The sequence below is a fragment of the Carlito syrichta genome, unplaced genomic scaffold (genome assembly GCF_000164805.1).
Source record: "Carlito syrichta isolate Samal-C Ts95f unplaced genomic scaffold, Tarsius_syrichta-2.0.1 Scaffold311662, whole genome shotgun sequence".
Lineage (NCBI taxonomy): Eukaryota > Metazoa > Chordata > Mammalia > Primates > Tarsiidae > Carlito > Carlito syrichta.
This window is the reverse complement of record NW_007255758.1, coordinates 144877-171499: the sequence shown is the minus strand read 5'-3', so window position 1 is coordinate 171499 and position 26623 is coordinate 144877. Positions and strand designations below refer to the sequence as shown.

Sequence of the window (26623 nt, the reverse complement as noted above, 5' to 3'; positions counted from 1 at the left end):
TCAGCTCTGCTTGTTTACATGGCCACTTGCTTGTCAGTCAGTCCTTCTGCCCACCGTGTGTATAAGAGTGCCTGCTGTGTGCCATGGGGCCGCCTGGTACCTGAGCCTCCATGTGTAATGGTGTCCCCTACAGTGAGTTGTGCAGTGTGCATCCCGTACAACTGCACATGGCAGCCTGGTGTGCCAGGCACTGGGAATAGATGGTGGATAAGGCCCACTCTGTGCCCTTGAGAGCTCACAGTCTGATAGGGGAGATACACACTAAGCGATCAAGGATATCGTGGTGCTCAATGCAGTGATGGAGAGGTGTCTAAGGGCCTGTGAGAGCCTGGAGGGGGGCCCCCATCCCAGCCTGGGACCCGGGGTGACATCTGAGCCAAGTCACCTTTGTTTCCCCTTTTCTTGGGTTGTGTGCAGCTGGCCCAGCGTACGGCTCCATGGGGCAGTGTTGATACTCAAAGAACTAAGGCCGTGGGCCGGAGCCGAGGTTGCACCACCACCCCGTGCCGTGCCGTGCCGTGCCATGCCTGCCTGCTGCAATTCTTTCTTTCCCTCTGCTGCCATGAAAGCAGGTGTGAAGACAGAAGATTGGTTTCTGTCATCCTTCAGCTCTATTTGTGTGTAAAGACGGTTGCTACTTTCGGACCAAAGGGCTGGTCTTGGATGGCAGACTTGTCAGGGATCCACTGAGCACACATGGGATGGGGAAACTGAGGCACAGATGGAGCAGGCCCCTCAGCCGTCCTTGCCCCTTCCCCTTCAGAGGAGTGAATCCCTTCCTTCCTCCTGGGCACTTTGATGGGCGCAGGGAGAGCGTTTCGCCTTGCCTCTTAACACACTCTTGGCTCTTGTGACTTCCCAGGCGGCAGAGGGCCGGACGAGGAGGAAGCAGGTTAGTCGTGGCTGGGCTGATGTCGGCTGTGCTTGTGGAATGAGGCCGTGGACGGACCTGCGTGTGTGGCTGCATGTGGGGGCCCGAGTGTCTGTACCGTCACCCCTCCTGCTGTCCTTGGGTCCCTTCAGTGGACATCTGTGCGCCGACTGGGCCAGCCTCGTGGCTGGCACTGGGGAAGTCCCCATGTCTCTCCCTCCTCACCCGGCGGCCTCGGCTAAGCTCCACCCATTCACACGCCCCATTCCCGTGAGCAGTGGGCTTTGTAGGGCACCGAGGCTGTGGGGTGCCTGGCACACCGTGACTGGATAGTAAATGGGAGCAGCTGGGCAGTCCAATGCCAGACACACACATGCGGGGCACAGCCAGGACGCACGAGGCCAGACAGTGTGGGATGAGCAGTCCTCATTGGGGGGCTCAGGTGTCGGCAGGGGGCCCGGAGGAAGGTGTCGCTCATCGAGCTCCAGGGACCGAGTGCCTTTGTAGCCAGCAGTGAGGGAGGGGTCCTGGCTGGGGGCTCTTTTGCAAGCCCCAGAAACTGACCCCAGCCACTGTACACCAAAAAGGGCATTTTCTGGGATGTACGAGGTGACTTTAGGAAGCAGGAGGACTGGGGAGCCAGATGGACTCCCTGCACAGATGGACTCGACTGTCTTGGGTCCTTGTAGACCACTGATGATGGTCAGAGTCCCGGGAGAGGGGCTCGATTGGGGTGACCTCAGTCAGGACTGTCCCTGGCTGGGAGAGCCAGGCACCCAGACCCAGCAGGCCTGCCAAGGCTGTGGGAGGAGGGAGAGTGAATCCCTCAAGAGAAGGCTGGCAGGGCATTAGCATTCCTCTTCTGTCTTTAAGTCAGGGTCTCGCTCTGCCACCCAGGCTGGAGTGCAGCAGCACAATCACGGCCCACTGCAGCTTCAACCTTCAGGGTTCAGGCGATCCTCCCGCCTCAGCCTTCTGAGTAACTGAGACTACAGGTGTATACCATCATACCTGACTGATATTTTATTTTTTGCAGAGATAGTGTCTCGCTGTGTTGCCCAGGCTGGTCTTAAACCCCTGGGCTCAAGTGATCCTCCCTCCTCAGCCTCCCAGAGTCCTGGGATTACAGGCATGTGCCACCGTGTCCAACCCATCTTCCTCTTCCTAGACTCGCAGTTCCCCCTGGCAGAGTAGAATCTCCCAGCTGTCTATCGGAGCGTCCACCTGTGGGTGGGCTGAGAAGGTGAGGCAGCCCAGTGGGCCGCTACACAGGCCCCATATAGTGAATTGCATCCAGTGGTGAGCAGAGAAGGCTGATGGAAGGTGCCCGGGGCTGCCAGTTGGGTCTCTCTGCAGCATGCCACCTCAGGGGTGTCTGGGAGCATCCTCAGCCCTGCACAGAAAAACTTGGCTAAAGCCAGGCCTGATTCCTGACCTCCTGTGTGTGTGTCAGTACTGACTGCACGCAGCTGCATGGAAAGTCCTGCTTGTTATCACTCTTTCTTCCTGGGTGATATGGCTGTTTTTCTTTGGGTTTTTTTAAACTTAAAAAGTAAAGCAGATGCTGACATTAAAGGGAATGTTTAAAGCATTGATTCTCAGTCCTGGCTGTACCTGAGAATCATCTGTTGGACTTTTATTTTATTTTAATTCATTTATTTTTTGAATGGGAGTCTCACTCTCGCCTAGGCTAGAGTACGGTGGCACATTCACAGCCACCGCAGCCTCAACCTGCTGGGCTCAAGTGATCCCTCTGCATCAGCCTTCCAAGTAACTGGAACTACAGGCATGTGCCATTACACCCAGCTAATTTTTTTGATTTATTATAGAGACACGGTCTCTCCAAGTTGCCCAGGCTGGTCTTGAACCCCCCTGGTCTTAGGCAATCCTCTCGTCTCTTCCTCCCAGAGTGCTGGGATTACAGGCATGAGCCACCACACCCAGCTAGGATATATTTTCAAATGTACTTAACAGTAGGCACTCCAGGGGTTGCTGTCACTGAGCACCATGTCCTGTGCCCAGCACAATGCGTGATCTCCTCTCACCTTCCCACCCAGGGTAGGGTCTACCGCTGTTCCTTCTTTACAGATGTAGAAGTTTTTTGTTTGTTTGGGTTTTTTTTAGATTCAGGGTCTCACTCTTTTACCCATGTTGGAGTGCAGTGGCACAGTCAGAGCTCATTGCAGCCTCAGCCTCCTGGGATCAGGCAATCCTCCTGTCTCAGCCTCCCGAGCAACTGGGACTATAGGCGTATGCCACCACGCCTGGCTAATTTTTTTGTTTTTTTGTAGAGTTGAGCTCTCATTTTGTTGTCCAGGCAATCCTCTCGCCTTGGCCTCCCAAAGTTCTGGCATGACAGGCGTGAGCCACCACGCCCGGCCAGATGCCTCAGAGAGACTTATCGTTTCCCCAATGTGCACAGCTAGGAAGTGAGAGGCCATCTCCTGTGCGTCCCAGTTACCTGACTGGCTCCAACTCAGTCACTGAGGGTACTGGGGCTGGATGTGTGGGCATCTGCTCCTTTATAAAGTCCCTGCATGATCTGTTCACAGCCAAGACTGAGAACCCCTGACTTGGAGCGCCTGCCCCTGAGTGAGTGACCCGTATCCCCTCCGTCAATTGGGCCTGTGTCTCCCTGTGCTGTCATGAGAGAGCCTGCTTCTGGATGCTGCTTTTACTCGCGTCCCATCATCACTCTCCCAGACTCACCTGACAGCTGCTGGCTGTGTATTTACCGCCCTCTGTAACTTCCCTCTGGGTTCCCTCATCTCCCCTGGGGCCGGCCCTTCGGTGCCTCCACTGTGCTCTTCCTCTGGCACCAAAGCCTGAGGAAGTCAGTGCGGAGTGGGGGCAGTGACCACGTGTCACTTAGCTGTCCCAAGGCGGAAGGAGAATTGGTACAAGTTGATACATTTTGACACAGTACATTGTTGGAGCTCATAGGCTGTGGTCTAGTTGATATTCCAATGATGATTGTTGATGCTGGTGGATTCCTCCCAGGATCTGGGGAGCTATTCTGGAGGCATGCCCCATGGTGGCCTTATCAGGGTCTCTCCTGAGTCTGCAGCCCAGGTGTTGGCTGGGGCTGGGGTCTCATCTGAAGACTGATGTGGAGAAGGACCCACTTCCAAACTCATGTGGCTGTCAGTTGAGCCTGGCTCCTCGACAGTCCAGATGCTGAAATCCTTCCTTATGTCTGAAGAAGCAGCCCCTACCCAGAGGCCCTGTGCCCTGGACTCTGAGACCTTCCTGTGATCTGGGAACAAAAGGCTCTGCTCCTGGCACTACTAGGGCCTCTGGCCTCGGCCTGTGGCTGAGGTCCTTGTCCTCCTGGCTGTTCTTTTGCATGTCACCTCTGCTCAGGATGCTCGGGGACTAGAGGGCAGGGTTTCTGTGCCTCCTGGCCCCATGAGCCACACTTCACGGGCTGGAACTGCGAGACCATTGCCCCTTCCAACGTGTGTTTCCATGCCACCCTGGAGCTGGGCTTTACCGTTGCAGGATGCCTGTTCTGGCCCCTGGCCCTCAGCTGATGGGCCCTCTGGACGCTGCCCCTGCCCCGAAGGACCCAGCTCCGATGTGTCCGGCACCAGGGCAGCACAGCCTGCAGTGGCCTCAGCAGAGCAGCTTCCCCTTTGAGCTTCCCAGCGGCCGGGTTGGGCACTGTCCGGCCCTCGAAGCTCCACTTGTCCCGCTTCTCTTCTGCCAGGGTTGGCGGGTCTTGGAGGTCCCGGGAAGGAGGCAAAGCAGTTGGAGAACGGCATGCTGGTGACAGACTCTGCGGGCAAGCAACTGCAGAGGTAAGGGCGGAAGGGAGGCCCCGTCCCAAGGACCCCATCCTGCCTACCTAGGGGCGAGACGAGGGATAAGGGGGCCATGTGCTTTGGTTGACCCACCAAGAAGGGCCTCAGCTTCTGGGGTCCCAGAAAGCATGAACCTTCCGCCCCCCTTCGCAAGTCCTCTGTGGACCTTATCTTTCAGAGCGCAGAGGCCCCAAGGGGGAGCAGTCAGTACTCCTGCCAGGACCATGACTCACGTGGGCCTCGTGAGGCAGCTGTGTGTCCCCCTGCCTAGTGCTCACTCCTTGCCTATGCTGTGGGTCTTCACTTAGGTCTCTCAAGGGCCTGGAGGGAGCATAGTCTCAAGGGTGTGACTACTGTGAGAAGCCAGGCACAGCACCATGCCTTGTTTGTCCTGCTGAGCCCAGGGGTGGTTACCGTCACCCTCCATTTTACAGGGGAGCCAACTGAGAGCTCTCCACAGCCACACAGAGAGAAGCTGACCTTGGATTTGAGTGCAGGTAGGCCTCCAAGCCAGTGCTCCCAAGTCCTTTGCTACGATGTTTTAAGAGAGAGGTTGCTTTGGGCTAGAGCATTGGATACTCAGAGGAGCGGCACTCATAGGCTCTATTGTTTAAACTCTCTGTGCCTCAGTTTCCTCATGTCAAATCGAATTTATGGTAGTCCCTATAACATAGGCTTTGGGAAGGCTTACACAGTGTGGTTTATGTAAAGCATTTAGAACAGTACCTTGCACCATCAGCACTCAGTAGGTAGCACTCACATCTTTTGGGGTGAACTGGGGCTGCCTGAGTCTTTCTTTGGATGGGTGATTTCCCAGAAATGGGGCTGGGAGAAACTCGGCATGAGTAGCTGTGCCCATCGGCATCTTGCCCTTGACACCGCTCAGACTCAAGCTTTGTCCTATGGGTCAGATGGGGGCCCTGCTGGTGCCCCTGTTAAGGTGGTGAGCTGGGCCTCTTGGTACTCAGGGGTGATGGTGCAGAGCACCGGGGATGCCATCCTGGGACATAGGGGCCAGTGGTGGGAGCTCGTGGGAGAGCGCCCTGGGCAGCTGAGCGGGAGGGCACAGACCCCCCGATGTGTCTGTCATGTCTTGCTCGTCAGATTCTTCCCTGTGCTCCTCTCCGAGAGCTCACTCAGATCTGGGGCCATATCCACCCCTCTTGTCCTTGACTTGTGCATAGATCTCACAAGAAAGAAGGCAGTGCCCACCTCAGGGCTTAGTCTAGGGAAGGGGCCACTGGAGTTTTATTTGGCCTTCAGGATGTATCATGAGGGGACTCGTTTCTGGGGTGCAGTGATGACTCACACAGGACCCCAACCTCAGGGAGCTTGTCATCTTGTATAGAAGGAAGAATGGAAACTTTTACTGCAAAGGACCACTGTGTGTTTTTTTGTGGTCTGCGTTATTTCTCATGGCTTGCTGGACTTGCACTTTCTTCTGAACAGAATGGAAAGAATTGCCAGCATAAGGCACTGTGTTCACAGGGCACCTGCTGGCTGGAACTGCGAGACCATTGCCCCTTCCAACATGTGTTTCCAGGTTCCATGGAACCTGCTGGGCCCCCTTCACTCATTGTTGATGACCTGTCAGCCACAGCAACCATTTGGGTTTGCCCTCTCTGTCTAACAGGACTACCAGGAGGTTCCTGGAGAAACAGGCCCCCATAAAGCTGTAGACTTCCGGAACTGGAGGGCATCTGAGTGAGGAGTTGCCATGGCAACTGTGGTTGGACTCGAGGCTTCAAGCCCCACCTTCCCCTTCATCCAGAGCAACTCTGTGGCTTCTGTTCTAAATTAGGGCTCCACTTAAGGTTTTACAAAGAAGAGAAAGTTTGTAGATCTTAAAAACTAAATACATGGGCTGGGCACGGTGGTTCATGCCTATAATTCTGGCACTTGGGAGGCAGGGGTAAGAGGCTTGCCCAAGCCCAGGGGTTCGAGATCAGCCTGGGCAACATGGTGAGACTTCGTCTCTACAATAAATCAAAAATTAGGCAGGCATGGTGGCATGCCCCTGTGGTTTCAGCTACTTGGAAGACCGAGGCAGGAGACTGTGAGTGTACCACTGCACTGCAGCCTGGGTGACACAGTCAGACTCTCTGACTCAAAAAAATAAAATTAAATTAAATGCATGTATCCTTGTGGACACACACCTTGGTCATAAAGTACAGAAAACATGGGTAAGAAGGGCACACCTCAGCTTGAGAACTGTGTTTACTCCTGAAGCTTAGGGGAAAGGAAGAAGGGGATGGAAAGGAATGAGATCTTTTTTACACTTAGTTTTGTCTGTGGCATTAGTACTTGTCTAATGAACTAATTTTAAAGAAGAGAGAGAGTTGAGTTAAGGCTGGGTGATCATGCTTGTAATCCCAGCACTTTGAGAGCCTGAGGTGGGATAATCAGTTGAAGCTAGGAGTTTGAGACAAGTCTGGGCAACATAGCGAGATCCTGTCTACAAAAAAAATTTAAAAATCTTTGGGCTACAGTGGCTCCTGTAGTCCCAGGTACTCGGGAAGCTGGGGCAGGAGGATGGCTGGAGTCTGGGAGTTCAAGGCACAGTGAGATCCGATTCGTGGTATTTCAGAGTTTTGTGTTTGAATTTTTTTTTTTTTTTTTTTTTTGAGTTGGAGTCTCACTCTGTCGCCTAGACTGGAGTGCAGTGGCTGCTCCCGGCCACTGTAGCCTCGACCTGCTGGGCTCCTCGATCTTCTGCCTCAGCCTTCTAAGTAGCTGGAATTACAGGCACGCGCTACCATGCCCGGCTGATTTTTTGATTAATTGTAGAGATGAGGTCTCGCTGCCCAGGCGGGTCTTGAACCCGCAGGCTCAGGCAATCCACTCACCCCAGCCTCCCAAAGGTGCGGGATTACAGGCTGAGCCACCGAGCCCGGCTTGAAATATTTTAACAGCAAAAATAAAATGACAAAAGATTCAGAAAAACCATGAGTAATGCTTGTAGTTGGTTTTTGTGAAAACAGAGCGAATGATAGAACAAACATGGCAAGATGGGAGAATCAGTGACTGTTCTGGGTGAGGGATGTCCAGTCTCTTGTACTGTCCTTGCAGCTTTTCTGTAGACTTGAAATTACGTGCAAATCAGTTACCCCCCAAAATAGAATTGACCTAAAAAAAATAGATATTTTGAGAGGGCTGGTCTTAGATCATCTTTCGAATATGAAGAAGATCCAAAACGTAATGAAAAAAACAGATCAAAGTATGAGTTTAGTCTTCCTGTTTCACAGTTGTGGCCTGGAAACAGAGAGGGTCTTGTCCCGAGATCCTCCAGAGACTGGTTCCTTCACGTAGGCTAGTGTTCAGAAAGGCCTTTCAGCACATCAGTGGTCCCAGCGTCACACAGACCCTCGTAGACAGTCACAGATGGCGTTGCCATGGCTCTCATTCCTGCCCAAGATGTTCCTTTCCCCAGGATCTTGTAATCCTGGAGAGTGACAGGACTGTGTTCTCACGTGTGTTCCCATGTGTGCATGTGGAGACTCCCCCTCTCTCTCAGCCACTGCTCGGGCCACAGGAGCAGCCCCAACCAGGGGGCCATGGGCCCCTCCTGAGGCTTCTGTGCAGTTGACACCACTATCTTTCCCTCCCCCAGGCAGCTCAGCGGCTCCTCCTCGTATAGTGGGGACGGTGGCAGGCACCACAGCAGCACGGCCGAGCTGCAGAAAGCTGGGGCCAAGCCAGAGGAGACCTGGAAGCTTATGGAGGCGGACAAGGCTCAGACAGGGCAGGTAAGTCTGGTTCCCTCTGTGGTGACGGTGGTCGGGGCTCCCAGGGCACCTGCTGAGTGCTGGGCACCATGTGGAGCATTCGCTCCTGTGTCCGCCAGAGTAAGCCTGTAAAGTTCTGTGGACAGCTGTGAAGCCCAGGGCCAGAGAGGCTAACGGACTTGGCCAGGGTCACAGCTGGTAAGTGGCAGAGCTGGGACTTGAACCCTGGCGGTCGGATTGCAGGATTGGCCCTTGTCGTCTCTGCTCTGCTGACTCCCACCTTGCTCTGAGCAGCTCGGGGCTCTCTGTGGCTGTAGGCGAACTGGATGCCTCAAATCAGGGCTCCTGAGTGGGGGCTCAGTTGTAGGTGAGGTGGCTTCAGGGCCTGCATAGAGACAGCACTGAATGGCACCCATGGGAGTTTTTTTCATTTCTCTTTTAATCCTTGTGATTGCATCTGTGGGAAAGTCTCAGCTGGGTGCTAGCCTGTCTTCACCATCATCATTATTATTATTAGAGTCGGAGTCTTACTCTGTCGCCCAGGCTGCAGTGCAGTGGTACAATCACAGCTCACTTTAGCCTTTATCTTCTGGGCTCAGGCGGTCCTTCCACCTTAGCCTCTCCCATCTAGCTGGGACTACAGGTGTGCACCACCACACCTGGTTAATTTTTTTACTTTTTATAGAGACGAGGTCTTGCTATGTTATCCAGGCTGGTCTCAAACTCCTGGGCTCAAACAATCCTCTTGCCTCGGCCTCCTAAAGGGATTACAGATGTGAGCCAGCATGCCTGGCCCTATCCTGTCTTTAATACCTGCCAACTGCTGACTGTTCTTTGTAACTAGGAGACCAGGTTTCAGGCTCTTGTTTTATTGCATTTTTATTTGAACATCATCTGTTTTGGGCAAGTTTCAGTAATTTTCCATGTATGGTTGTGATCCAAAGTTAACTTTTAAAAATAAATGTGGTCATGTTTAAAAATATAGGGAGTGGAGTTTTTACAATAAGTAAAAAATCAGTGTACAGACAAAACCCACAGATGGTGGCCACGGGCAAGCGAGGCTCGGCCATTTTCTCTTGGATCTGCCTGCTGTATCTGAAGTCTCCTGGGAACCCTCCATTCCCAGTGTCTTCCCGAGCTTGTTATCATAACCAGGGACGAGGTCGAGGGGACTATATTGTCCTCTCGCACCTTGCTCTGACTGACCCTCCAGGGGGGTCAGAGAAATGACACCCAAATCAAGGACTTGGGCAGGAGGGACCTGATGTTCCAGGCCCACTTAATCCCCACCCAGGCCTGTGTGACCCAGAGGAGTCGGTCCCAGGATCATTCCTGTTATATGTAGAGAACACTGAAACCAGGGGCCTGTTACTTGTCACAGCCAGACCAGGAGTGGGGCTGGGCTCAACACACCCGGTCACCCCCGACCTCTGTGCCTGCCACATTCCACTGCTCCTGGGCAGATGGTCCCAAACCCTGCAGGCTAATTCCAGGGATTTGGCCACAGGGTGAGGCTGGAAGGTGAAATAAACACGCTCTCAATTCCCCTCCCCTTTCCTGCCACCCGCCTATTTCAATTTCAAGAAGAGAGACTTGACAAAGAAAAAAGGAAGTGGCTAGTTCTCCATCAGACCTGTCACTTCTCAGCTAGACTGTAGAGCCACAAGCTTCTTTTGACCCAAAATTCAGCAGGGTAAAGCTTGAGATGGTGATCGCAGACACTAGGAATAGATGCCAAGAGTTTGTTGAAAGCAAGCCGGGTGGTTTGGGCGGGGGGCTGGCCTAAAGCGGCCAGGGATACAGGAGGAAAGGAAAGCCCCTACCTTTGCCTGCGGTGCTGACCATGTCCCGAGCAATAGGAAGCCTGATGGGTGTGGTGTTGGGTTCACTGAGTGAATGGAGCTGAGAGGCAGGCCCCACTTTGGGTGGGCCGAAGCTGGGTCCTGGTTGCTAGGCAACGTGGCACACCTCCCCATTGGGTTAAAACTCATAAATGACTTACACTTTCTGCAGTCCTGGAGTAAGAGTCCTGGATGAAATCTTCTGGGCTGCATAAGCTACAACCCCCATTTCCAGCCTCCTCTTGTTCCTCGACTGTGCACGCTCTCCTCCTGCCGGTTGCCCTTGCCTTCTTTTAGTCCCCCACATGTGCTGTGTGCCCTCCTGCCTCAGGGCCTTTGCACACACTGGCTCCTCCCCTGGAGTGCCCATTCTCTGTGTTCAGCTGGTTAACCCTCTAATGTCACCTCCTCAGAGGGCACCCCCCGCCCCCAGTCTTAGAGTCATGTGGAATTGTGCACTGTGGGCAGCCTTCTCCTTAATGGTGCGTTTACGTGGGTGGGAACTTGATGGACGCCTGTCTCTGTGCTCCACTGGAGGCTCCATGAGGCCAGCAGGCTTGGCCCTGTCGACCGCTGAAATCTCTGTTAAATAACCCAGGGGAGGGTGTTCTGGGTGAGAGCGGAAGCAGGTGGCTGGCTAACCGCAGTGCAAAGCCCCAACTTTGAGGGGTGTGGCCTGAGATGAGACTCCTCCTCTCCTGGCCTTCAGGTCAAGCTCTCTGTGTACTGGGACTACATGAAGGCCATCGGGCTGTTCATCTCCTTCCTGAGCCTCTTCCTCTTCTTGTGCAACCACGTGGCTGCCCTGGCCTCCAACTATTGGCTCAGTCTCTGGACCGATGACCCCGTTGTCAACGGGACCCAGGAGCACACCAAACTCCGGCTAAGCGTCTACGGAACCCTGGGCATTTCTCAAGGTGGGTGCCACCATCTGCCATCCCACCTGATTTTGGCACCCTGAGTAATCACATCGTGTCTAATTATAGAATTGGGCCCCCTGAGTCCTCAGGGTTTTGTGAACTCCCAAACCCAGATGAATAGCACCTGTCATCTAGTGACATTCAGATATCTGTGGAATCAGAGTTTCTTGGGGGCTTTGTTCAAAGCCCCTAGGGAGTAGAAGGGAGCAGAGCTCCGATGTGCCTACTTTACGCATGAGGAAAGTTGAGAACAGGAGTCTTTGGTGGGGCTTCTGCAGGATCTCATTTGTGAACTTCTACCTGCTGAGTGAGGGTGGGGATTGGTGTATGCTAGTGGTTCTCAACCGTGGGATGTGGTGTCCTCTGGGGATGTTTGGCAATACCTGGATACTCTTAGTTGTCACAACTTTGGGGCAGGTGGGTTTCTGCCTCTGACATCTAGAGGCCAAGAATGTGGCTGAACATCCTGTAGTGTACACACAACCCCACATGATGCTAGTGATGAGACTGAGAACTCCTGTCCTCTCTTGGGGCAACAGCATTGGGAATAAAAGCTGATGTTTATGGAGCATTGACTGTTCTCAACACTTTCTCGTGGGTTTTTTTTTGAGTTGTCACCCAGGCTGGAGTGCAGTGGCACATTCACAGCCACCATAGGCTTGACCCGCTGGGCTCAGGTGATCCTTCCGCCTCAGCTTTCCAAGTAGCTGGAACTATAGGCACATGCCACCACACCCGGCTGATTTTTTTGATTTATTATAGAGATGAGGTCTTGCCAAGTTGCCCAAGTGGGTCTCGAACTGCTGGGTTCAGGCAGTCCTCTTGCCACCTCCTCCTCCCAAAGTGCTGGGATTACAGGCGAGAGCCACCATGCCTGCCTGTTTCTCGTGTTTTAACTCATTTGCTCCTTGCAGCTGTTCTGGGAGGAAGGAGCTCCCATCTGCCCCATTTTAGAGATGCAGAAAGTGAGACCTGGAGAGGTTGAGTTGTCCCAAGTCACACAGCTGGCCGGCAGCAGAGCTGGTCCTGAGTTGTCCCAAGTCACACAGCTGGCCGGCGGCAGAGCTGGTCCTGAGCAAGCCAATCCGGCTCCGAGCTTATGCTCTAAACCCCTGCACTGTGTGAGCTGTGTCTGTGTGATCAGAGAGACAGTGTTTATACATATACATGTACAGTCATGAGCGCTTCCTGTGTGCCAAGCACATTGCTAGGTGGAGCCTTAACAGTGCTCCCTGGAGAGTTTCATTGTCCCCATTCTACAGATGAGGAAACTGAGGTACCAGATAGGTCTTAACCTGTAGACAGTCCGACAGCTGGTAAGTGGCAGAGATAGGCTGTGGCAGTGTCGTTTCAGCCCCTGCCTCTTGGGCTTCTCTCTGATTAAAGAGGCTGAGATGGAAGCTTCTCTGTTCCTGTGAGGTTTCCACTCTGGGAGGAACAGCGCCCTGGTGGGGCTTGTTGGAAGGAGCCACACATGTCTCAATCCTCCAGGAAATGGCTTTGAAAAACACCATCAGCAGAAGCATGAGCATGGGTTTCCTGAATCTCTCAGTTGGCTTCCCCCCACCCTTACCACCGGTAGGGCAGAGGACAATGTCCACCAGATTACAACTGAAGGAAGGCAGAGAACAGAGAGGGTGTGGTGTTCACCTGGGCTCACACAGCAAGTGTCGGTTCTAGAGCTGTGCTGTCTAGTATAGTCACAAGCCGTTGGTTGCTAGCTTAATTTCGGTTAATTAAAATGAAAGGAAATTAAAAATCCAGTTTTTTGGTTGGACTAGATACATCTCAAGTGCCCCGTAGCCCCCTGTAGCTGGTGGCTGCCATATTGGATAGCACAGATGTGGAACATATGTCCCTTAACATATGTCCGGACAGTGCTGGTCTGGAGGAATATGTGGCGTATGGACAGAGAGCACGGCCCTGGAGCCGGTTGCCTGTGTGAGAATCCAGCACTGGGTCAGGTGCTGTGGCCTAAGCCTATAATGCCAGCACTTTGGGAGGCCGAGACAGGAGGATTGCTTGAGCCCAGGAGGTTGAGACCAGCCTGGGCAACATAGTGGGACCTCGTCTCTACAAAAAATAAAAATAAAAAATGAGCGGGGTGTGGTGGTACGTACCTACAGTCCCAGCCACTCAGAAGGCTGAGGCAGAAGGATCACCTGAGCCCAGGAGTTTGAAGCTGTAGTAAACCGTGAACTTGCCACTCATTGCACTTCATCCTGAGTGACTGAGTGAGACTCTGACTCAAAAATAAATGAATAAAATAAAAAACCCAGCCCCGCTTCTCATCGACGGAGTATATTACAAGCAAAGGAGCTCACGCACCTGGGCTTATTCTGTAAATTGGGCAGTAATTGAACTTATTCAAAGTCGTCATAAAAATGTAGTTAAATCCCAGCACCATGTTTAGCACACAGAAAGTGCTTCCCAAATAACAGCCAGCCGTTGTGGTTATCATCAACCACGGGGCATCCAGGCCTGCCTGTCAGGCCCCTCCCGGGGCGGCATCTAACTCGGAGCGCCTGCAGGTGTCGCCGTGTTTGGCTACTCCATGGCAGTGTCCATTGGGGGCATCTTCGCCTCCCGCCGCCTGCACCTGGACCTGCTGCACAACGTCCTGCGGTCGCCCATGGCCTTCTTCGAGCGGACGCCCAGTGGGAACCTGGTGAACCGCTTCTCCAAGGAGCTGGACACGGTGGACTCCATGATCCCACAGGTCATCAAGATGTTCATGGGCTCCCTGTTCAACGTCGTGGGTGCTTGCATCATCATCCTGCTGGCCACGCCCATTGCCGCCGTCATCATCCCGCCCCTGGGCCTGGTCTACTTCTTCGTCCAGGTGAGGGGGTCTCGGGAAGAGCCCGTCGCCCCAGGGTTCACTTCCTCCAGGGTGGTGTGCTTGAGGTCTGCTTGAGGAGGATTTGTTTGTGACAGTTTTGAATAACCACAGTGATTATTTTTAGTGTTCATTGACCCAGTGTGCTTTTCTTTTTTTTGAGCCAGGGTCTCACGCTGTCACCCAGGCTGCAGTGCAGTGACACAATCGTGGCTCATTGCAGCCTCGACCTCCTATCTCAGCCTCCCAAGCAGCTGAGACTACAGGTGCACGCCACCCCGCCTGGCTATTTTTAAAATTTTTCTGTAAAGACAAGGTCTTGCTATGTTGCCTAGGCTAGTCTCGAACTCCTGGGCTTAAGCGATCCTCTCACCTCAGCCTCCCAAAGTCCTGGGATTATAGGCGTGAGCCACTGTACCTGGTGAGAGAGGGGGATCCTTTTTTAAAAAATCAGATCGTACGTGAAGAAACATTTGTCTAGGTCAGATTTTTCCAGGAAGTAAGGTTCCAAGGCAGTGACCAGTGGAGTAAGTCGGACAGGGGAAACTCTTCAGAGCAATTTGTGTCTGGAATTTTTGGGAAGAAAGCGAGTGTCAGGGGAGGTGAGGTTGGGGAAGCCAGCGGCGGATCATGTGGTCCGAGGGCTCTGGCTTTCCTTCGAGGTGGCGGGAACTGCTAGGGAAGAGGTGACATCTGGCCTCGTTCTGGGTACTGGCAGAACAGCTGTCCTGAGACCATGTGGTCCTGGGCTTGCTGATGAGGGGCCGGGACCCCAGGGGCTCCCCACCTGTGAGTGCAGACCACTTCCCGTGCTGCCATCTAGAAAGAAGCTGCCAGCTGGAGAGGCTTCACAAAAGGTTCCTGTCACAATCGGTGCCCTTTACCAGCGCGGCGGGGCGGGCGGGGGGAGGGAGGCTGAGTCCTGCAGTCTTCATTGCTGTGCCTGGCTCTAGTCACATGCATGTTATCTTGGGAGTAGGGAACCCAGTCTCACCAGATCCATGTGTACAGATGAGGAAGCTGAGGCCAAGAGGACTCGGGTGTCCTCAGATGGCCCTCTTGCCCGGCATCTGTTCCATGGCTCACAGAGGCTTCCAGTGGGTGGCTGGCTTCTGTCCCATCTCCAGCAAGACCTGCCAGACAGCTGTCTGTGCCTGGCACTGGCCAAATGCCCAGGACAGGGCAGGGACAGAGCAGGTGTGCAGCCTACCCACAAGGGCGGGTGGAGCTGCTGGTGAAATGTGGCGTCTTCATAGCCCAGGAGATGGCTCCCTGCTGGGGTAAGGAAGGGCTCCTCAGGAAGTGACATTTGTGCTTCCTTCTGCTGGGAGGTGAGGAGTGGCCCTGATTGGACAGGGGTGTTGGTGGAGGCATGGGCTGCGTGCAGGGTGGGGGGAAGCATTTGACCTCTCTAAGCTATGAGAGACTACTGCAGGGGCGTGACGAGGTTGACTCCTGTCAGCTTGGGTGCGAGTGCTAGAAGCGACCGTCGTATGGGCATGGTGGCTGCTGAGGGGCTGTGACACACAGGCAGGTCCTGCCACCTCGTGGTAGCAGTGCTCACCACCTCGTGAGCTGCTCGTTGCTGGTCCAGCCCACATGAAATTGCTGGTGTTCACCCGCTTCTCATCCACAAAAACAGCCATTTCTTATGGTTCGGCCTGCTGTTACCAGGCACTGTACTCAGTGACACTGCTTCTGTTTATAAGATACATGAAAACGTGTGCAAACAAGTGACATATTACATACAGGAGGACATGATTCTTTCATGTCATTCTCACAATGACCTTGCTAAGCAAGCTTTCTTGTTCCCATTTCACAGATCAGGAAACTGAGGCTTAGAGAAATAAAGTGTTGGCCGTGATTATATTGTTCCTCAGTAGCAGAGTCAGGATTTGATCTGAGGTCTGGCTGACCTCAAAACCCATGCTGGAAATCCATAATACCCTGAAGGTCAAAGGCTTCAGGTTCGAGTCCCAACTCTGCCAGTCACTGGCCATGTGACCTGGAGGGAGGCAAATCAGTCTCCTTGTGCCTCAGTTTACTCATCACGTGTAGGAATAAGTGCCTTGTAGGTTTCTCATGAGGATTGAAGGAACTGATAATGTCCAAGCTCTTAGAGCGATGCCCGGGACAGTGGGCTATATGTGGCCCGAGCTGCTGTTCCGGTCACTGTTGGTGGCATTGGCCTGTGCTTGGTTGACTGGTTAGCGAGTGTCCCTCTGGCATCCCATCTCCTGGAAGCCCCAGCTGTGCCAGGCTTTCTCCAGCCCGGTGCAGGGAGGATAGGCCGAGGGCACCTTTGTCGACACTTCCCTCCCCCCGCTGCAGAGGTTCTATGTGGCGTCCTCGCGGCAGCTGAAGCGCCTGGAGTCGGTGAGCCGCTCCCCAGTGTACTCCCACTTCAGCGAGACCCTGCTGGGGGTCAGCGTCATCCGCGCCTTCGAGGAGCAGGAGCGCTTCATCCGCCAGAGTGACCGGAAGGTGGACGAGAACCAGAAGGCTTACTACCCCAGCATCGTGGCCAACAGGTGGGCGCGCTGCGTGGGCGGGGCCTTCTCAGCACCCTGTCCCTGCGCCTCGGTCTCCTGCACACCCTGGAGTGGGTGGAAAGCCACCCTTGGGCCCTCACAGGAAGGACAGACCAACGTGGTGAGAGAGGACAGGCTGAGAGCTGGAAGCAGACAGGAACCCTGGGAGCATGCCGCACCAGTGCTCAGGCGCGGGGACAGAGGCCTGCAGGCTCAGTCCTATGGCTGTTGTCCTGGTGACGCACAATGTCAGCGACAGATGCTTCTGCTGAGTGTTTTCATGCCATGGCCCTCGGCCAGGGGTGGTCATGGTCCCCCATGTGGGTGTGGTAGAAGAATTGACAGATATTACATGGAGCCACATGAAGTTGTCATCTTGTGGATCAGACACGAATGGCGTAAATCCAGAGGGGGCAGAAGCTTGCTGATTAGTCACCAGATTTAGACAGTGTCTGACTTATCCCTGAAACAGCATCCTTCTTACCCACCTGCATCCTGATTGACATTTTTGAAAAAGTGTCAGTGTCCTGGAGGTGACCCATGCCATCAGTCCATCTACATGGTGTAATTCTGTAGTCAGGCCGGGTGCACAGACCCTGAGGTCCCAGAGACCTTGGCTTCCCTTGAGGAACTTTTGAGGAGTTTGTCACCATCTGGCTTTCACACACAGGAAGTCCAGTTGCATGGAGTGGACGGACCACAGAGGAAAAAAGATAGCAGTGCCACCTCCCTAGAACTAGCTTTCATTTTAAAACTATTCATTCTTGTTTTTTTGAGTCAGAGTCTTACTCTGTCTCCCAGGCTGGAGTGCAGTGGCACAATCATGGCTCACCACAGCCTTGACCTCCTGGGCTCTGGTGATCGTCCCGCTTTAGCCTCCCAAGTAGCTGGGACTACAGGCATGTGCCACCACACCTAGCTAATTTTCTGATTTTTTTTTTTTTTTTTTATAGAGACAAGATTTCACTATGTTGCCCAGGCTGGTCTCGAACTCGTGGGCTCAAGCAATCTTCCCACCCTAGCCTGCCAAAGTGCTAGGGTTACAGGAGTGAGCCACCACACCCATTTAAAAACTTTAAAATAATAGCTCTACATGATATTGCTACATAATATTGTTTTTTTGTTTTGTTTTGTTTTTGTTTTTGTTTTTTTGAGTTTGAATCTCACTCTGTTACCCAGATTGGAGTGCAGTGGCTGCTCCTGGCCACCGCAGCCTCGACCTGCTGGGCTCCGGTAATCCTCTGGCAAGATATGGCAAATGTTTAAATATATTTTTTGTATGATTGAGTGAGTAAATATAAAAATATATATAGTTGATTTGGGATTAGCAATTGGCCTTACCTGGGCTGTCTTTAGCCCAGCGGCAAGAAGGAGGGGTTGATAGCAGTTAAAAAATATTTTTTTAAAAAAGGCAAGTTGTAATTTTAAAGACTTGTCCAGTGTCAGGCAGGTTTTGTTTAAGAAAGGCTAAATGGCCCAGAGACTGGCTATTTTATGGAAATGGTCTTATCTAAATTTTTTTTAAAAGTTGATGGTTTATAAGTCTGTAGTTTTTGGAAATCATTTGTTTTTAAAAAAAAATTTGATTTCGATGTCACAGTCTCTCTATTTTTCCCACTACAATCCTTCTGCCTCAGCCTTCCAAGTAGCTGGAACTACAGGTGCATGCTACCATGCCCGGCTCATTTTTGATTTATTGTAGAGATGAGGTCTCACCAAGTTGCCCAGGCGGGTCTTGAACCCGGAGGCTCAGGCAATTCACTCACCTCAGCCTCCCAAGGCGCGGGATTACAGGCTGAGCCACTGAGCCCGGCTCATAATATTGTTAACTTTAAACAAGTAGCATAACTGTGTATATTTTCAAAGGTAATAAATCATTTATTTCCACATTTCTGGAATTAGGATGAGTCTGGGTCTGGGAGCGTCATAAGGACATTTACAACGGTGGCCTGTTCCCCACTTCCCTCTGAGATCCGTCTCCTGCCAAGACATGGTTATTTTACACTTGATCTGAGCCAGAAGCCGAGAGGCAATGACAGTTATTTTAAGTCATTGGTGCCTCTACAGTTGATGACTTATTAGTACTTCCCAAGATATCTTTTTAAAAAATGTGTATCTTAAAGGCTTCAGTGAGAAAAAGTTGGTACGTAAAAAGGGAGGCTGAGGCATGAGGATCACTTTGTCTAAGAGTTCAAGACCAGCCTAGGCAATATAGTGAGACCTTGGCTCTACAAAAAAATCAGAAAATTAGCCAGGCGTGATGGCACACACCTGAAGTCCGAACGACTCAGGAGACAGGTAGAAGGATCACCTGAGCCCAGGTGGTCGACCCTGCAGTAAGCTGTGATCTTGCCACTGCACTCCTGCCTGGGTAAGAGTGAGACCCCAACTCAAAAAAAAAAAAAAAAAAAAAAGGGCAAGCTAGTTCCTGGGAAACTTGCCTCTGGAGAACTCTGCTGGGTCCCTAGGCTTGCAGGTCAGTAGAGACCCTCTTACCTCCTGTCCTTTCAACCCTCCGTGCCCTGGACCCAGCTCTTAAGCAAGCAGTGTTGAGAAGGCCTCTTTCCAGAACCACTGGGTTGCGGTACCAAGGATTTGCCCTCTCTCCTTGAGCTGGAAGCCAGATCTCTGAAAAGCTGATTCTGCACATGTCTGCCTGTGTGTCCTGTGCAGGTGGCTGGCCGTGCGGCTGGAGTATGTGGGCAACTGCATCGTCCTGTTTGCTGCCCTGTTCACTGTGATCTCTCGTCACAGCCTCAGTGCTGGCTTGGTGGGCCTCTCGGTGTCCTACTCATTGCAGGTAAGAAGACTCACTCTCAGCTGGATTATTCAAGTGTTTTCGTGGGGGAGCCAGTAGTCAGGTTCTTTTGTTTTGGATTCCCTTGGGAGTAGGAGAGGCAGGGACCCAAGGGGAGTTTGAGGAGCAGATTCAGAGCCTGGTGACTGACCAGAACAGAGAGGAATTCAACATGTGACCAGGATTTCCATCGGTCAAGGAGACTCCTTGGTGGCCAGAGAGGATGCTGTCAGCTTTGAGGGAAATGCGTTTAATACTGTGAATTTCCCTCTAAACACTGCTTTAGCTGCATCTCACAAATTTCCATACATTGTGTTTTCATACTATCAACTAGTTCAGAATATTTTAAAATTTCTTTTGTGTGGCCTGTGGATTACTTGGAAAAGAGATGCAGCGAGACAAGTCTGGGCGATGACTGATGATACCTTTGCTATCTGAATTGTTTCATAATTCATGTTCAGTAATTCATAAAATAAAGGAAGGGCTGCTCACTCTCACTCTAGAAACTCCACGTGACGCTTCCCTTCACAGGTCACCACATACTTGAACTGGCTGGTCCGGATGTCCTCTGAGATGGAGACCAACATTGTGGCCGTGGAGAGGCTCAAGGAGTATTCAGAAACCGAGAAGGAGGTGAGGCAGGGGCCCCTGGGTCTTTACCCGAGAGAAACCTGTGAGCGGGGGAGGGGACTGGGGGAGGGGGTGAGTTGGACACCCACAAGGTGGAGTGCATGTTAGGCTATTCCAGTCTTCTTGCAACCCTTGCTTAGAAACTGCTGGTTTTAGGGTGAGAACATAGTTTACAGTGATCCCACCTTTCCTCAAGATATGGGGTACTATCTAGGCATTCAGGGGGTGTTCATGTAGCAAAGATGGTTCCCCCTCTAATTCTCTTTCACGTCTTTTGATATCGCCGAGAAAGTCTTAGTTTGGTACTAATAGGACCTTAACATGAATTCGGATGCTCTCCCTTCAGCTGAGAGATCAGCAGCGGCCTTCAAGCTCCAGGCCTTCCCAGGCCACTTGTGTCTAACTGAACTAACCTGCTGTTATGCATATATTTTTATGGGGGATATTTATTATGGAAGGTGGCACCAGTTCTCCATGTGTGATTGTCCTAACTTTTTCTCTAGTCAGTCGAGCACTTAAGTACTAAAGAGTTGATTAAAACTGTTAAAAGGAAATAACGAGAGTCGGCCCTGAATCCTGCAGCCATTGTGGTGTGCTGGGGAACGGACCCACACAGAAGAAGCCCTGCCATTGCTGAACCCAAGTCCTTATTCTACAAATGGAGAACAAAGGGAACTGGGGTGGGACAGTGGCTGACCCAGGGCCACTCGGGGCTCAGTAGGACCGCTGGGGCTAGGGCCCAGGCCTCAGACCCCAAGGACACAGCGCCCCAGTCATCGCCTTCTTATGCCCTCAGCATCGTTGCCAGTAGGCGTGGTCGTGGTGAGGATGTTGACAGGATTGCCTGGGGACCTCGCCCCCATCAGTAATGGCAGGGCCACCCAGGTGCCCTTGAGGTGTGTCAGGCCCCATCCTAAACGTCTTCGTGGAGTAATTCATGTCCTGTTCACCCAGCCTTGTGATGCAGGAGCTGTTATTATCCCCATTTTACGGGTGTGGAAACTGAGACATACGAAGTGACTTGCCCAAGGCCACGCCGCTGGTGAATAGCAGATCTAGAATTTGGGTCTGTGCCGTTGTGCCACACTGCCTCCCAGGAGAGTGTCCCCTTGGCAGTGAGGCCCTGGCCTCGACTGGGGTCTGTCCTGAGGGATTCATAGAGGTGACCCACGTCCAGTCCTTGACTGTTCTGAGCTGGTAAACTAGGTCCCACGTCAGGGATGAGCATTGTTCAGAGTGGCGAGAGTGCCCCCCTGTGGAAGCAAGGGTGCATTACACTGGGAGCTTGCCATCCCACTTTGTATTTACAGGCCATGCAGTTGGTTCTAATAGCAACTTTACTGAAAGATGATTCAATGCCATGCAGTTCACCCATTTAAAGCATTCAGTTCAACTGAATTCAGTTTTTAAAATAATTTTGCTTGTTTTTACTTATTTCTTTTTATATTTTAGAATAGGAACATATTTGACAAATATAAAAGGAAAATCTCTTATAGCCCTATCACTGTTCAAAATATGTACATATTTATGTTTAGGTAGAAAGTTCTACCTGCTTCTCTCCAGTCCTTTCTCACTATATTCTCACAACGTGTCCCCTTCATTTATGTATGTAAATTATAAAACGGAGACATGCTTGTTGTTTCAAAAAAACTGATACAAGAAACTTACTGGGCATGGTGGCTCATGCCTGTAATCCCAGCACTCTGGGAGGCCAAGGCAGGAGGATTGCTTGAGCCCAGGAGTTTGAGGCCAGCCTGAGCAACACAGTGAGAAAAAGTCAAAAAAGGTAGCCAGGCATGGTGGCTTCCACTTAGAGTCCCAGCTCCTCGAGAGGCTAAGGCAGAAGGATCACCTGAGTCCAAGAGGTCGAGGCTGCAGTGAGCCGTGATCAAGCCACTGCACTCCAGCCTGGGCAACACTGGCTCCGGGGGAAAAAAAAAAGAAAGAGAAAGAAACTTATGGGGGAGAATGAAAGCTCTCTCTGTGTCCTTTCCATTCTTCTCCTTCCCCAGAGACAGCCTTCCCCAGAGAGAGCCTCTGTTGGCAGATGGGCATTTCTTTCAGTACTTTCCTTGCATGTGTTCACACACATACGTTCCTACACATTTGCTTGCTTCTTTTCTTACAGCATTTTAACAGCATCCACCTGCTATTCTGCAAGGAGCCCCCCTTTACCTTTAACCAGGAGGTGTCTTTGCATCCCTGTGAACGTTGCTGTGGGGTCTAGATGAGATCACTGGTCTGAGTCACTGAGCACAGCACTTAATGTGTTGTAATCACTCAAGAAACACCAAAAAAAAAAAGAGTGTTATTTGTTTTGAGACAGAGTCTCTCTGTCTCCCAGGTTGGAGCATGCGGTGCGGTCATAGCTCACTGCAGCCTCGATCTCCTGGACTCAGACGATCCTCCCATCTCGGCCTCCTGAGTAGCTAGGACTACAGGCATGCACTGTCGTGCCCGGCTAAATTTTTTATTTTTTTGTTGAGTTGGGGGTCTAGCTGTGATGCCCAGGCTAGGACACTATTATTTTATAGCACATCCTTAAAGGGGCTGAGTTTCTTGCCCCAAAGGTGGCCATTATTATCTTGTTTCGTGCCCTCCTCTGAGCTCCTGAGCTGTGTCCATTCACTTGCAGCCAGGTTCATCATCTGTATGTACCTGGTCCTTGGAGGGATATAAATTCCCTGGGGCTGGCTGGGCTTGGTTGGCTCAGCCTGTAATCCCAACACTTTGGGAGGCTGAGGCAAGTGGATTGCCTGAGCCCACGGGTTCGAGACCAGCCCTGGCAACTTGGTGAGACCTTGTCTCTACAATACATCAAAAAATGAGCTGGGCGTGGTAGCACATGCCTGTAGTTCTGGCTACTTAGAAGACTGAGCAGAGGGATTGCTGGAGCACTGCAGGTTGACACTGGGGTGACCATGAGCGTGCCACTGCACTCCAGCCTGGGCAACAGAGTGAGACTCCGACTCAAAAAAATTCTCTAGGGCTGTAACTGCCAAAACTGGTCCATACCATGCCCAGCTGTGAGCCTCAGGAAGTGCTGAGCGGAACTTTTCAGACACAGGAGCTATGTGTGACCCTGGGCACGCTGCTTACCTTCTCTGTGTCTTAGTTTCCTTGTGTGAGGATTCCTCCTCACCGTGGGACTGTTGTGAGGCTGTGTGAGAGAGACATTGACCCGGGGCCTGTACATGGCTCTCTTTCAGGGTTACCTGCTGCTTTTGTGGTTGCCTCCATCCGGGGTGGGCAACCAGGGCGACCCGTGTTTTCTCTTGTGTCTGTTCAGAGAAGACCACTCATTTCATTGATTCAGCCCATAAATACAGACTGCGCACTTACTATGTACTCTGAGCCTTGGGATACAGCAGCAAACAGTTGAAGAGCCTATCCTTGGTGGGGCATGGTGGCTTGCACTGTAATCCCAGCACTTTGGGAGGCCAAGGAATTTAAGACCAGCCTGGGCAACCTAGTGAGACCTTGTATCTGTGGGAAAAAAGTTTTTAGCTGGATGTGGTAGCGCAGCTACTCAGGAGACTGAGGCAGGAGGATATCTTGAGCCTGGGGTTCAAGGTAGCAGTGAGCTATGATCGTGCCACTGCACTCCAGCCTGAGCAACAGAGTGAGATCCCGTCTCTAAAAAATGAATGAAGAGCCTCTTTTCTGAATGGAGTGTCCAGTGGGCATGGGTGGGAGAAAACACCCTGGGAGGCACTGGGCTCTGAAGGAGACCAAAGTGGGGAAGGAGGCCGTTCTGAGTTGGCCTGCAGGTGGGGAAGAGCTTTTCAGGCAAAGCAAGCCCCTGGGCTGAGACTGGGAGGCCAGCATGGGGAGGCATGGGAGGGTGGAGGGAGGCAGAGGCCAGTGTGGGATAGCCTGGGGCCTGTGGGGTGGATTCGGGGCTTCACACTCTCCCCGCTGTGACCCGAGGCTTCCTGGCACATCCCGGAGACAGCGCCACCCAGCACCTGGCCGCAGGTGGGCCGCGTGGAGTTCCGGAACTACTGCCTGCGCTACCGGGACGACCTGGACCTGGTGCTCAGGCACATCAATGTCACCATCGACGGGGGAGAGAAGGTGCGTGTGCGTTCCCCATCCCCCACGCACAGCTGGACGCAGGCAGCCACCAGGACGATGCATCCAGTGGCAGCATTCCCCCGGCTGGTTCCAGCTCCGTGCCACAGGGTCCAGCGACCTTTTGTGGGGGCTCGTGGCAGTAAAAACCGTTCAGAGAGTGCCCAGCTTGGGGAAGCAAAAGCTTTCTGGTCGCACAGGGCCCACAGATGGGTTTGGAAGGAGTCTGCAGAAGTTGTGAGCATTGATGAATCTGGAGTGCTTTATGTAGCCTCCGTCTCCTGCTTTTCTTGGAAGATTAGGTCATCCTGCAGCCTTGGGTCCACACTCCCCACCTGGCCCTTCCTAGATAAGATATGAGCCACCTTGTTCACTCCGCCTCCTACCCTGTTCATGTGCCTGCTTGGCCCTGTAAAGCGTGAGCTTTTGTGATTAAGGCGTGAGCGTTTGCGATCTCTAGAATAAGGTGTCATTGTCGCCCGGGATGGCTCAAGGGAGGTGCGAGATGTTGGAATTTGGAGACTTCCCCTGCTTCCATGCTGTCCTGGAAGACGTCCCTGTCCTGAGACCCTCAGCCCTTCCTCAGGGATCGGACCATGGGTCTTCTCGGCTGTTTGCCCAGGGCAGTGCGTCTTTCATCTCTGAACTGGGACTCGTTCAGCTCTCCCTACCATGAGGCTCACAGGGTTCCTTCCACTCCCAGGTCGTTTCTCTAACTCGTAGCAAGGGAAACGTTCTTGCTGAGTCTTCATGAGAACTTGGCAGGCATGTTGCTCTGTGACGCCTCTGCTGGCGGTAAAGGAAGCCCTCCTCGAGAGCCCCATGGGGAGGGGGCTTCTAATTGGAAGTTAGGAATGTCAGTCCTTGGCCATTGCCCAGGAAGCCTGGTTCCTTCAAGGGAGGGACATGGAGACCAGGTCACATCAAGAGGGGACCCCGAGGAATCTGGCTGAATCTTTGAGATATTTTGGCAGCTCAGGATGAGGGCCTCACCATCAGAGAAGTGAGAGCAGGGAAGTACCTGATGGTCAGTTAATATTTTTCTGAGTTGAACTAATAGGGCTTTCTTGAAAATTCCTTCTGCCTGACGCCTGTCTCTCTGAGAGTCTCTATAACTTAATACAAAGGTCTGATGAGTTCCGTGGGGGGCCTGGCCAAGAGAGGGTAGTCCTTCTCGACCTGTGGCCACCCAGCCCCTTGTGAAGGCACGTCTGGGAGGCTGGCGAGTGCTGTGGGGCGGGTGACCCAATGTCTGAGCTGCTCCTGGCAGACACCCGAGACGGGGCAGCCCCTGACGCCAGCATGCCCACCCTGCTTGGGTGCTCCCCACGCCCCCCCCAGGTCGGCATCGTGGGGCGGACAGGAGCTGGGAAGTCCTCCCTGACCCTGGGTCTGTTTCGGATCACCGAATCTTCTGAAGGAGAGATCATCATCGATGGCATCAACATCGCCAAGATTGGGCTACACAACCTCCGCTTCAAAATCACCATCATCCCACAGGTGGGGCTGGGCACAGTGGCGGGGGAGGGGTGGCATGGGCACATCCTGTGGATGTGCTAACAGCAGTATTGGCGTATTTTCAAGACAGACACACATGTCTTCCTACTTGAATATTTTCATCATTTTTATTTAAGTTGCACTATGCTTTTCTCCCCAGATCTCCTCTTAGCTCATAAATAGCAGTGTGGGAATTCACTGGGTGTCGGTCCCACCCAGTTGCTGCCGAGAGCCCTCGGGCTGCCTCCCTGCTCCCTCCACTGTCTGCCATCCAGGGCGCAGTTTTCCAAGCATCTGGCAAAATCCAGTAAGGTGCCATCTTCCCAGGAGACCGAGGATCTCCAACCCTTCCAAGAGCTAGGCAAGAAGTAACTTCCCAGACAGTCCCCTGTAGGGGTCCTTACTATGTCACCTTCTAGTGTGGCTTCCCCTCGATGATACCCTTGGAATCCTGCTGTTTACCATCCTGAGTGACCCTGGCTGTGTGTTTGGAAGGTTCCCACCATTTCCATATGCAAAGCTCCAGGAAGTTCTGCAGAAAAGACAGCTGTTTTAGCCAGGTGCAGTGGCTCACACCTGCAATACCCGCACTTTGGGAGGCGGAGGCGAGAGGATTGCCTGAGCCCAGGGGTTTGAGACCAGCCAGGGCAACTTGGCAAGACCTCGTCCCTACAATAAATCAAAAACTAGCCGGTTGTGATAGCGCGCGCCTGTAGTTGCGGCCACTTGGAAGGCTGAGGCGGAAGGATCTCCGGAGCCCAGTGGGTCGAGGCTGTGGTGGCCGTGAGCATGCCACTGCACTCCAGCCTGGGCGACAGAGTGAGACTCTACCTCAAAACAAAAAAGAAAAAAGACATTGTGTTTTATTCTGTGTAACTCAGGATATTCCAGACTTCCCCCCCATTATTAACATCTCTAGAAACAGCAATTGCGAGGCAGGAGGCACTCTCAGCCGTTGCTGCCGAGAGCCCTCGGGCTGCCTCCCTGCTCCCTCCACTGTCTGCTTGCTTCTCTCTGACAGGACCCTGTGCTGTTCTCGGGTTCCCTCCGCATGAACCTGGATCCATTCAGCCAGTACTCAGATGAGGAGGTCTG

General features: G+C 52.6%; 1 protein-coding gene across 1 annotated transcript in view; it reads left to right on the top strand.

Annotated features, from left to right (window-relative positions):
• ABCC1 (ATP binding cassette subfamily C member 1) overlaps nucleotides 1-26623 on the top strand; it is a 103052-nt gene that overhangs the window by 69299 nt on the left and 7130 nt on the right. The window contains exons 19-28 of the mRNA XM_021717985.1: nucleotides 4581-4671; nucleotides 8285-8420; nucleotides 10950-11157; nucleotides 13692-14002; nucleotides 16331-16530; nucleotides 19204-19330; nucleotides 19859-19960; nucleotides 23888-24034; nucleotides 25373-25531; nucleotides 26550-26623. Of these exons, the coding sequence (XP_021573660.1) occupies nucleotides 4581-4671; nucleotides 8285-8420; nucleotides 10950-11157; nucleotides 13692-14002; nucleotides 16331-16530; nucleotides 19204-19330; nucleotides 19859-19960; nucleotides 23888-24034; nucleotides 25373-25531; nucleotides 26550-26623 (1555 nt within the window). The remainder of the gene's footprint in view (nucleotides 1-4580; nucleotides 4672-8284; nucleotides 8421-10949; nucleotides 11158-13691; nucleotides 14003-16330; nucleotides 16531-19203; nucleotides 19331-19858; nucleotides 19961-23887; nucleotides 24035-25372; nucleotides 25532-26549) is intronic.